General features: G+C 56.0%; 1 protein-coding gene across 3 annotated transcripts in view; it reads left to right on the forward strand.

The window, feature by feature from the left end:
- MAD1L1 (mitotic arrest deficient 1 like 1) overlaps nt 1-12,009 on the forward strand; it is a 281,851-nt gene that overhangs the window by 10,885 nt on the left and 258,957 nt on the right. For 2 of the 3 annotated variants that reach the window (XM_081036037.1, XM_081036036.1), the window contains exons 7-9: nt 572-702; nt 825-939; nt 3,302-3,363. In XM_081036037.1, coding sequence (XP_080892163.1) covers nt 572-702; nt 825-939; nt 3,302-3,363 — 308 coding nt within the window. Of the gene's footprint in view, nt 1-571; nt 703-824; nt 940-3,301; nt 3,412-12,009 lie in introns of all 3 variants that reach the window. The other variant, XM_081036038.1, reaches the window with a different exon arrangement.

Below are 12,009 nucleotides of genomic sequence, written 5' to 3' on the forward strand. Positions count from 1 at the left end.
CCTGTACCACCCGATTCCTGTCTTTTACACCAAACTCTAGCTCTTTCTTGCAGAGACCTCATTTGTTTTCTGTGTCACCTTGTCCCTTCTACTTGACCCAGTCGCTGGTACAGAGAGACTCCATTAGTGTTTGTTGAATGACTAGTCAGTCCTGGTCTCACACTTAGTCTGTTCTGTGACCTGTCACTAACGGGTGCCAACTGTCTCCATGGGATCCCAGGGGGACTAGAGATGGTACAGAAAAGGCCGTCCTCACTATGGAAAAGACTGTTGTCACATGTGCGTGTCAGAGTGGCAGAAGCAGGTCTTGCTGGGGGGGGTGGGGGTGTTTCACTGGTATGTTTATTCAGGCAGCCTGGCACAAGCTGAGCGTATTTGTGCCAGACGTACACTAGGTTTCTGCCCCCGAGGGCAGCAGTGCGCAGCGGCATGACGCTGTCCGGGGGTACACCGTGGGCGCTGTGCATGGGGTGTAGGCAGGACCGGCTTCCTGGAGGAGGGGATCTGGAGGTAACCAAGGACCTGGGCAGTGGGCTGTCCACGACTCTTCTCTGTCCCTGGCCTCAACTAGGATTTGGAGCAGAAGCTGGCGCTGCAGGAGCAGGAGGCTGTGATCGTGAAGAACATGAAGTCAGAGCTGGTGCGGCTGCCCAAGGTGGAGCGGGAGCTGAAGCAGCTGAAGGAAGAGAACGCCTACCTGCGGTGAGGCCGCCCCTCCCTGGGCTAGAGCTTGGGTGTGTGCGTGTGCGGCTGGCGCTCCTGGGGCTCCTGCTCGTCCCCAGGATACGTGGCTGTTTGAGTGACTTTATTTCTGGCCCTGGCAGGGAGATGCGAGAGACCAGCGGGCTGCTCAGGGAAGAAGTAGAGGGGCTGCAGCGGAAGTTGGGGCGTCAGGAGAAGATGCAGGAAAATTTGGTTGACTTGGAGCTGGAGAAGGAGGTGAGGGCCTGAGCCGGTGAGCTGTTCTCTGCCGGCTGTGCTGTCGTCCAGAGGACTCTCGATGTTTAGTCCTACGTTCCAGCTGGTCCCCTAAAATATCTAAGTGCTATGCTCATGTGAGCAGAATGGTAGTGCCCAAAGATGCCCATGTCCTGATCCCCAGAACTGTGTGTGAGTCTGTTGTCTTGGGTGGCAGAGGGGCTCAGCGTGCTTGTCAGCTGGCCTGTGGCAGTAGGTCGGCCCCCAGGCTTAGCCAGGTGGCCAGTGTGATTGCAGGTTCTTACATGTGCAAGAGGGCAGTGGAGGCGGTCAGAGCGATGTCATCATGGGAGATGGATTCCACCTGCTACTGCTGCTGCTGGCACCGAGGGTGGGGGAAGGGGCCGTGAGCCCAGGCACGTGGGCACCTTTAGGAGCTGGAAAAAACGAGGAAACAGATTCTTCCCTTAGATCCTCCAAAAGTCTCCAGCCCTCCTGCCACCTCACTGTAGCCCAGCGAGGCCCCCCTGGTGGTTGGACATGTGACCTGCAGAGCTGTTAGGTAGTAAATCTGTGCTGTTCTAAGCCACTCAGTAGCAGTAGGAAGACTGATACAAATGGTGCCTGAAAGAAGCGTCCTGAGATACGGTGTTTCCCCGAAAATAAGACCTAGCCAGACAGTCAGCTCTAATGTGTCTTTTGGAGCAAAAATTAATATAAGACTTGGTCTTATTTTACTATAATATAAGACTTGGTCTTATATAATGTGATATAAGACCGGTTCTTAAAAATTAATTTTTGTTCCAAAAGATGCATTAGAGCTGATTGTCTGTCTGGCTAGGTCTTATTTTTGGGGAAATACGGTAAGTTTCTCCTCCCTTTGTCTCCAAGGGATTTCAGGTGGCATTTTGTGGGACAATGTAGAGATGGCCATAGGGTGTCAGTGCTGACAACGTCCTAGTTCCCCTGTGGGCACCTGGGCCTGAGGTCAGAGAAGCCATCTGTCTTGCCCAGGACGTGTGAGTTGGACCAGGACTGAGGCCTCTGGCCCAGTCTTTTCCTGTCCGTCTGCATGGCTTCTCCGTGATTGCATTCTATGGCCTTGCATCTCTGGTTTGCCTGGCACGAACTGTGTCACCACTCCCCAATTGTTGCCAGAGTCTGGTAAGAGTGTAAAGTTACAAGTCATTCACCATCTTCTGTGCTTGTCAGCTGCCCGACCCATCGGGACCGGCCGCCTCCTTTGAATGGTGCCGAGCGCTGCCTCCAGTTCAGAGCTCTTGTGCCGCTGAGGCCCTCTTTGGCCCTTGAGCCCTCGTGGCTGTGGCTGCACAGTGACCTTCGCCCACGAGGAGGCTCACTGTCGCCTGAGGCACCTTGGGCGTGAGCAGGGTTCCTCTCAGATGTTGGCTCTTGTAGGAACTTACCTGAAAAGATAGCTCTGGAGCTGAGCAGTTTCTTCTCTGGACGTAGTGTATTTTCAAATTGGTTAAGATTTTGGCTGTAGAATCACACTGCCTCTTTTAAAATCCTGCCATGGATGTTTGCTGGCTATGTGACTCCGGGCCAGTTACTTAACCTCTCTGTTCACCTTTGTGATCAGGAATAAGGAATAGCAACATTGGCTCTAGTGACAAAATTACTGAGTGTGTGCCTGGCACTAATAGGGGCTCAGGAGCTACGTGCTTGATGGAATGAACGCACTCAGAGCACTGTTCCTAGCTTGGGGCGACGGGGACAGGAGGCACATTGCTGACGTTCTAGAAGCACAGTGAGACTCAAAGGGCTTACTGGGAGATGGGTCAGTGTGGGCAGGTGTGTGAAATACAACGGTGGGCCGGCCTGCAGGCCTCTTACCACCACCCCGCTCTCCAGGGCTGGCTCCCCCTGCAGTGCGGCCACGGGGACTGGTCAGTCGCCCATGTCAATGGGACGAGTTTGGCTGTCGGGCTCCGTCCGTCTGCCCTAAGGTTTGGTCCTGAGGAATACCTGGAAGCTGCGTGAGAGGCAGCCAGTGCTTGTGGGCCCAGACGACTGCAGGACCAGCCAGAAGGCTGGTTTCTCCCCCATTCCTTTCAGCAGCCTGCTGGGATCTGACAGAATTATGGCTCCGAGAAGGCAAGAGGTGTAAGCTGCCGAGACTGGAAGTGACCTGTCTGCTTTGGAGACAACTCAGCTTTTCTGTGTTTAACTCAGAAGGCTGGCTCCTCCACAGCGCGGGGGAGACGTAGGCGTCATCGTCACGGCAGTTCCGTGTGATGGCGTTGGGCGTGAGGGACAGTCGCTGGTGGTGATGGGGGTGAAGTGGGACAGCGGGAGGGCTGTGGGATCGGTGCACTGGAGGCGATGGTGGTGCTCTGTTCCACCTTCTGTGTGTTTTCAGAGGCTGCTCGCGAAGCTGCAGAGCTGGGAGAGACTGGACCAGAGCACGGGCCTGAGCATCAGGTAGGCGGGGGGCACCTGTGCCTGGATGTGTCCCCCAGAATGGGCCCTGCCCCCCACTCTCCCCAGTGGCTGTTGGGGAAGCTTCCTGCGCAGGCTAGGCTTAGGTGTACTGAGGTACTTTCACAGTGGGAGGGAAATGAAGGCAGTGCCTTTCCCTGCCCAAGTCTTCACAACCTCCTCATTTGAATCGGAAGCGGGGGAGGGCTGGAAGCCTGGGGTGCGCGGGCTGCAGGGGCGCTGAGGGCTCTTGGCCTGGCCCAGCGCCTCCTGCCCAGGACTGGTCGGCAGCCTGTCCTCACATGCTACACTTCCCTCGCACTCCACCTCCTGGCCCCGTCCCGAGCCTGCTGAGCGAACTGTCAGGCCCACTGGCAATAGACGAGCTCCGCTGGAAGACACAACAGAGGGTTCGCAGCCTGCTGTGTTGCTGGGCTTTGCAAAGGACTCTGGGTGTCTGAGGAAGCTGTCTTCTGGGGGAGTCACTCCTGGAGGTACCTGTGATGAGTGTCCATGAACTGAGCTGTTAGGGGTGAAAACAGGATGGTGTTCCCGTCAGGCGCCTGCAGCAGCCTCCCCAGCTTGTCTGTCGGTCTCGTGCCAGCGGGTGTGGCAGGATGCAGAGTGGGGCGCCTTCTTCCCTGGGGGGCAGGATGGGCATCTTCACATCACCTGTCCTTCTGGGGGCCACGGCCGCTCTTTCTCCCGTGTCGCTTCACTGCTCCCAGCGCCTCCATCCCCCTGCACCCTGACTCCGCCTCAGCAGCTCTGGCATTGCCTGGTTGCTCTAGGGTGGGGTGGGGTGCTGGGGAAGGTTGATCATTCTGATGAGTCCTCGAGCCTGGGGCACGGGCCTATGGGGTTTGAAGGGCTTTTTGCTGTTTTACCTGCTTGCATGGTTTTAAGACTAGCTTCTTGGTTGTCTTTCCTGGAAATGGGGCCAACAATGAGAACGTTCTTTAAAGAGCTGTGTTGTAATTACACCGTCGACTGCTGGTCCTGGAACCTGTGGCTGTCCCAGTTGGCGTTGACTCCAGTTGTCCGTCACTTGGAAACGCCTCCTCATTTTCCTGCTGCTTCACTGAGTCACAGACCACACACGAGGCTCTGTTTCCTCCTGAGCTGCACCTGCAGAACCCGACTCACGTCGGGTGGCCCCAGCAGGGCCTGAATGTTTTGTGCTTCCTCCTGTTCTCTGGGCTTATTAACTCCCAGGAAAGCATGCGTCCTGCTCCCAGGGAGACTCGTCAGAAGAGGAACCTCCGTGACTTCTTTCTTGTGTGGAGATCAGAGGCCCACTTGCGCCTGATCAGTCGAGCCTGCTGGAGTGTTTGAGGGCTGTGTGTGCCATAAGCACTCGACCTCTGTCAGGCCGGCAGGCTGGCGCACAGCGCGTTGGGAAGTGCAGCTGCTCCTCGAGCCCTTTTGGTCCCACTTCCAAACCTGGGCCCCTGAGCGGAGTTGGCATGTGGGGGAGCTGCGTTTGCCGACTGCCTGCCAGCCCTGCCAGCCCTGCCAACTGGGGCGGGGCGTCTCCCAGGCAGTGTTGTGGGTGGGTCCCTGCTGGTACGTGCTGTGTGCTCACTCACCCTGCCCTCAGCGGCCAGGCCCTGGGATGGAGAGGAAGAGGGTGGTCTGCAGGTGGGGGTCGGACAGGAAAGGAGGGGCCTGCGTTTGTGGTGGCAAGTAGGACAGCAGAGCCTGGGGTCCTGGCCCACCCTCGCACTAGCGACGGTTCCCCTCTTTCAGTCCACACTGCTCTGGGCCAGTCTTCCCGTCATGGGGAAGGGTGTGCCGTGCTGTCCTCACGGTGCCTGTGGAGGTTAAACCTGACCGTGCGCTTGGGAAGAGCCTCATGAACTGCAGTGTGGCGGTGGCGGCGTCCCTCTGGCAGCCAGAGGCTGCCCTCCCGAAAGGCGGGTGGGGCGTCCTCACAGCCCTCGGCTCCCGGGGCCTCTGTGAGGGCAGGTTTTCCTTCTTGTGCTTTATGGTTGGTTGTGCCTGGGCCACCTCCGGGGGCCTCTTAGACCGCAGCTCCTCCTCACCTTCCCCATCTGCACTGGGACCTTGGGGACAGGCCTTCCCTTCGGGCCACTTGTGCTCCACTGAAGTGGGTATGTGTGTCGTGTCACGGGCAGTAGGTCTCCGACGTGTGAGTTTGGCTGTCAACGGCATCACCTAGAGCAGGGGCGTCCAAACTTTTTTCAACGGTTTTCACCAAGGGCCGTACGCGGTAAAATACACAAACAGCCGGGCCACGCGCTCGAGGTGAAGTACGTATTGCCTCGCCTGGTTTATTTCAGTAAACAATATATTTGTGGAATTTGCTGCGGGCCAATTAACAATGGGTTGCGGGCCGCAGTTGGCCCGTGGGCTGCAGTTTGAACACCCCTGGTCTAGAGAGTTTGGCACAAATACAGACTCGTGGGCTGACCCCGGGCCCGGGGGGGCTGCCTATCTGTCTTTGCCATGTTTTGGGCAGTTCTTAGGGCTTTCTGAGTAGGGAGGGTGACTTGGAGAAACGCTTGTTTAATGAGATTGGAAGTAGGGGTGGGAAATGGGCAGAGGGATACAGGACCCAGGGAGAGTTGGTGGGCACTGCTGTAGCATGGGGTCCCTGCAGGAGGGACGTGACGGGGAGGTGGCACTGTTTTGGGAGGCCGACGTCCTGGGTGCCTGTGTGCTTGGAGGGGGTCTGCCAGAAGTGTGTCTAGGGTGGATGCTCCTCTGCACCCTTGGGGATTTCAGTGCAGCAGGGGTGGCAGGGGCTATCTCAGAGCCTCCTCAGCTGGGCGTCGGCATCTGTCAGGCCCCAGTTGGGCCCCAGGTATTGTGTGGTCTCTATACCTCAGCTTTCACATCTGTAAATGGAAGGCCTTTTCTAGAACACTGGTTTCTCACCAGGGGTCATGGATCTCCAAGAGCCTGATGAAAATCACAGATGTTCTCCTCATGAAAGTGTATGATTGCGTGTAGACACACGACTTTGCGTGCTAATTCAGGGGCCTACTCCCCCAAAGTGTGATCAGCCAGCTGTAACTGACAGCAGTAAGTTCGGGTCCCCAGACGCCTGGAAGAAGCCTTGCCTGGTGGGCCTGAGTCTGTTCGGCCTTTAGGCGAATGCACTGCCATTGTTCGGGGACCGAGGCACTCATTTGGGGCACGTTCGGACTGGCCTGTGTCCAGTGTGTCCGTTGGTTTCTGAGAGCTGCCACCACTAGGTGGCACAGGCCCCTTGGTGATCCTGGCTCCCTGCGACCTGGGGAGCCGTTGGTCCCTGGAGCTGCACTGGGTCCCCCATCTGCATTTCTGGGTTTAGCCCTGCTGCCTGCAGCTCTTCCTGGCTCACTGCCGTCCCACCACAGGACTTCCTTGCCCAAATCACGGTTTGGTTGTGCAGGGGTGTGGGCGTCTGTGGTTTGACAGTTCCTGCCTGTCTTAGGGTGGCCAGCGACCCACTGTTGACTGTTTCACACCTACTCTGTTCTTGACCAGACCCCTTAAACCCCTGGGGTCTGTGACCTTGTATGTGACTTCTGCCAGAGTGCTCCTCTGTGGACTGGACTGGGGGGTCTCCCGGGTTCCCAGGGGCTCTGTGGGAACAGAGTCAGAACAGAGATCAGTTCTGTCACCTGGAGAGACCAAAACCCCCAGAGTCCACATGACAGGACAGTGGTCACCGTCCTCCAAATTTGGGGTTTCTGACACCCTGAGGAGCCCAGAGATAGTGGGAGAGGGGGGTGGGTGAGGTGGCTGGTGGGTAACCAGTGGAAGCCGATAGCAAAGCCCCTGGGCCGAGTCTCCTCGTCTGCCAGAGAAACCTGTGCTCCCTGGGGATGCCTGTCACCTTGTCTGCGGTACACAGGCCATGTGGGTCGGAGGCAGGTCGACTCTCAGCACTTTGAGAGTCCTAAGTGCGAGGGAATGCTGGGTGTGGGCTGAGGCGAGTGGGGGCCTGTGTGCTGGGCAGGACACTGGTGGGTGAGTTCAGTGTTTGGACGGTCTCCTAGGGCTTTGAAAGGTGGCCTGAGGGACTTTGCAGCAGTGTGGGGAGCTGTGAGCAGCGTGGTCATCCTGGGGATGATAAGAAGGCACTGAATGAAGGGGGACGCCAGGAAGCACCTTCCATGCATCTGTGTCAACCTGGGAAGGACACCTGGGTTGCTGAGAAAGGAGGAACAGAGAGGCCGACTGGACAAATGCAGCGGAAGTGAGTTCATGCTCGGAATGCAAGGATGCTGGCACAAAATTCATGAATGCAGCTCGCTGTTGTAGCAGAGGAAAGGGGAAGACAACGGTGTCAGCAGGTGCAGAAGCACTTGTACAACTTGGCAGTGAGAAACTAAAGAGAACTGAACAGTAACATAAGTAAATGGAGAATGGCCTTGTTCGTGGATTAGAAAAGTCCGCGTTGTTAAGATGTCACTTTGCTAAACTTGATGCCTACATTCAATGCAGTCCCAATCAAATCCCGCAGGCTGCTTTGGCAGAAACCGACCTCAGCTGATTCTAAAATTTCTGTGGGAATGCAGGGACCTAGGAGAGCTAGAACAGTTTGGAAAAGAACAAGTTACAGGGCTTCTAAGGGCTGGGAAGACACGGATGGGCATTGCTCAGACGCGCGGCAAGAGAGACTTGTCATCAGCGGGACATAGAAGATTCAGGAGTAACCCAAGAGTAGAGAGTCGATTGATTGTCGTCTGAGGTGACACGGTGTTTCAGTGGGACAGTCTTTTCAGCCAGTGGTGTAGAAACAGTGGGTGTCTGTACGCACACCTGCAGAGTACACTGAGCTTGACTCAGTGGTGCTTAGGCCGAAATGTAGAAACCGAAATTTCCGGAAGCTTTAGCAGAGTTCCTAGGACATAACAAACCTGATCTGTAAGGGAAAAAAAATGATATGTTAGCCTCCATCAAAATTAAAGTTTTGCTCTTCAGAGATTTAAGAAAAAGAAAAGGCAACCCATGGACCAGGAGAAAATATTTGCAATGCATATGTGTGACTGAGGCCTATGTCCACAACATATAAAGGAGTTTTCCAAATCAGTAAGGAAATGACCAAATTAGAAAAAATGGGCAAGAGACTTGGAGCAAATAACTTTACAAAAGCAAACATACAAATGGTACCATGTTTCCCTGAAAATAAGACCTAGCCAGTCAGCTCTAATGTGTCTTTTGGAGGAAAAATTAGTATAAGACCCGGTCTTATTTTCCTATAAGACCCAGTCTTATATAATATAAACATAATACAATACAGTACAATTAGTTTTTGCTCCAAAAGACGCATTAGAGCTGATTGACCGGCCAGGTCTTATTTTCAGGGAAACACGGTCAGTGGAGAGTGAAAGCTGCCCAGCACCATTGTCATTTGGGGACTATAAGGTAAGATCACGGGAAGCACCCCTGAGGCTGCAGGACGGCTGAAATGAGGCCTGACCACACGAGCTGTTGAAGGTGTGGGGCAGCTGGGATTCTCCCCCAGTGCCGGTGTGTGTGGAAAACGACACAGCCACTGTGGGGACCGTCGGCAGCTTTCTGGGCATTTACGGTATGACCCAGCATTTTCCTAGGAGAGGTGAAAACGTGTGACTCGCAGACTTGTCAGTGCATGGGCATAGTGGTGTCTTCAGAATCACTGCAACGCAAAACAACGGGAGTGCCCTCAGCATCGGGAGGTGAGGGCGTCAGAGGACCTCGGCGTTCCTCCAGTGGGATCTGACTCAGCGGTACAAAGGGACAGGCAGCTGCTGCTGCAAAGCAACGCGACGGGATCTCTTTTGCTGAGTAGAAGAAGCCAGACACATTGAGTTCACACTTTATGGTGCCACTCATCTGAAATCTTTAGAAAGGCAAAACTGACCTGAAGTGACAGAAAGCGGATGAAAGGTTCTTCAGGTCTGGGGCTGGGGTACGAATGGGGCAGGAGGGTCCCTCATGGGTGCTGGAGGGCGCCTGGGACTGCTGGCAGCGGCGACACAGGTGTCTGCACCCTGCGCTGCAGCACTCCTCAGTCAAGCCGGCCGAGAGCCCTGAGTGGTTGCTGTGGTGATGAGCTGTGAGGGGGAGGAAAGGCCTCGGAGGTGGCTTGGACGAGCGGCAGCTCGCCTGGGGTGCTTTTTGCAGCCTTCGTGTTGGGAAGGGACCCTCCCTTGAGCTTGTCAAAGGCCCTTGGGCAGCAGGGACCAGCCAGAATGCCCGTTTGCCTGGACCTTGGAGACGGGGAATGCCAGGTGTGGGCTGCGGGAGGTCGTAATTTCATGGGGTTGATGAAGACAGAAGGGAGCAAGCGTGGTGGGCAGGCTCCACAGAGGGGGCCTCGCCCAGGGGGCCCTGTCACAGCTCCCTGGCCTTCGCCATGTGCTCAGTGCCGCCCGAGGGGCCATTCCCGGAGAATGGGACTGACGGCTGTCCCCAGAGGTGGGCAGCCGGGTGAGACTGCTGTCCCCTCGTCCATCCTTCTAGGCAGTGCCTGGTAAGTTCCTGTGTGTCTTTCTAGAATGTGAGTGCACACACGAGTTTTTGTGCACCCCTTTGCGGTGGTAGTCCTTCTGGAACACTGCTCTGCACGTAGCTTTTTTCCATTGGTTCCTGACAATGTTTTGGCTCCAGCTCAGACAGCTGTATGCAAGGATTTTAAAGAGCCAGGTCGTGCTCTGTAGTGTGGATGAGCTTGGACTTTCCTCAGTCCCCTGTTGATGGACATTGAGGTTGTTTCCAGTGGGTGTATTTTTCCCCAATAAGCAGTGCTGTATTGGCTGGATAAATTCTTAGAAGTAGGATTTTTACCTCCAAAGATACATGCCTTTGCAGTTGACAGATCGTGCTAAATCGCCTCTAGACACGCTGTCCTCCTTCCCGTCCCCATCAGGCTTTGGGCAGGCGCTTGCAGAGGTCTCGCAGAGGTTCCAAGTGCAGTGCTGTGCATGAGGACGGCTCCCCAGTGCTTCGGCTTTCACAACGCTCATTTGGCAGTCCTTCTGGGGGGGGCCCTCACTAAATAAGCCTGGAACACATGTTGAGTCCCTCTGCAGGCATCCTCTGAGCTCGGAGAGGCCATCACTGGCTCCGGGTTGGACTCCTTCTCCGTCCCTTGGTGCCTGAGCCTGGCCTGGTTGCAGTCAGGCTGGGAGGGTGTAATATCGCCTGTCAGGATGAGTGCAGCTTGGATGGAATTGAGTTGTAGAGGGGCTGGCATGGGGGAACTGAAAGGCAGGAGGTTTTGCTGGCTCTGAAGCCTGCCAGCTGCACCCCCGCCTCCCCGAAACTGCTGACCCATCACCTGGAGTGAAAGTTGGGAGCTGACAAGTGCTGACCTGGACATTTCCCAAAAGCATTTGTAGGCTGGCCAGATGACAAGTCTTGGGGACCGGTTTCCCCTGATGTGTGAAGCCAATTAGGAGGACAGCGAGGGGGAGTGCACGCCTTCCTCCTAAGAAAGGGCCTTATTGACCAGCCTGGACATTTGATTACCCCAGTGACTGTGCTCCCGATTTCTCATTAGCTGGGTATGGGCTGATCGGTCCACGAAGCGCTGTTGGTGCTTGGAAAGGTGGCCGAACTGTCAGGTGCCTCGGCCTCTTTTAATTGGTCATGTTTGCTATTCTTCGGGGGTATGGGGGGGTGGGGGGGCGGGAAGGGGAATGTTGTACCTTCCGGGCACTGTGAGCCTGGCCCTTCTGGTTTGTGTGCTAGTGCCACGGTGGTCTCAGCCGAGTGCCTTTTTATTGCTCGTTTGTTTATTCATTCGTTCATTCATTCACCATGAGCTGTTGTCATGGAGCCGAGGGACTGGAGAACTCCATGCAGCTCTCCCTCAGGCCTGTGCGTCTGTGTTGTGTGGGTTCCCAGGCCCCTGCCGCCCCAGAGGTGCGAGGGTCTTGCCCCGAGGGCTGTGCCAGCAGGGCCCGGACTGCTTTAGCCCTTCCCGTCCCCACGGAGGCTAACCGCAGAAGCAGCTGTCCCCATGTGTTCACGCTCGTCCTTGGAACAACCACTCCTTGTGGTGTCTGAGGACCGCTTCTGTCTGCCTTGGAAGGTGTGTTTTTCTTTACTGGTTGTTCTCCAACTGAAGACTTGTGAATGAAGAGCAGGGGTCCAATGGGCATTTTATAAACGCTTGGTGAGTGAGGGAGGTTGTCACGACTGCTTTTGTGCATTTGTGTCTAGTTGGTGGTGACTTGGAGTGGGACCTCTCTTGGCTTTGTGGCTGCTGTGACAAGGCCCCTGTGTTACCCACGCTGTTGTGTCCCTGTGGGAATCAGAAAACAAGCACAGCAGAGCGCTTCCTGACAGCTGTCATTTTTCAGTGGCAGCCACATCCGGGGCTCAGGGGAGCAGTCCTGTCGTCGCTGGCACACCGCTGAGGTTTCGGTGCATTAGCACCCATGATGGCCGGCCTCTGCCCCCTGGCAGCAGCGCATTTGTGCGGCGGAGCAGCACCTGACAGGCCCGCTCGTGCCCACTGGCCCCTGCGGCTTTGCTCCAAGTGGATTTGGGCGGCCGCAAGCTCTGTCGGAGACCCCAGGTGGGACCCCAGCAGTGCCGTCTGCTCTGACTGTACGCTCAGAGCAGGCCCTGTGGCTGTCGGCTTCATAGCATTGTAGGGAATGTGGAAGAGAAGTGCTTTCTAGAAGACCCTCGACCTGACTC

This window comes from Rhinolophus hipposideros, assembly GCF_964194185.1.
Source record: "Rhinolophus hipposideros genome assembly, chromosome: 23".
Lineage (NCBI taxonomy): Eukaryota > Metazoa > Chordata > Mammalia > Chiroptera > Rhinolophidae > Rhinolophus > Rhinolophus hipposideros.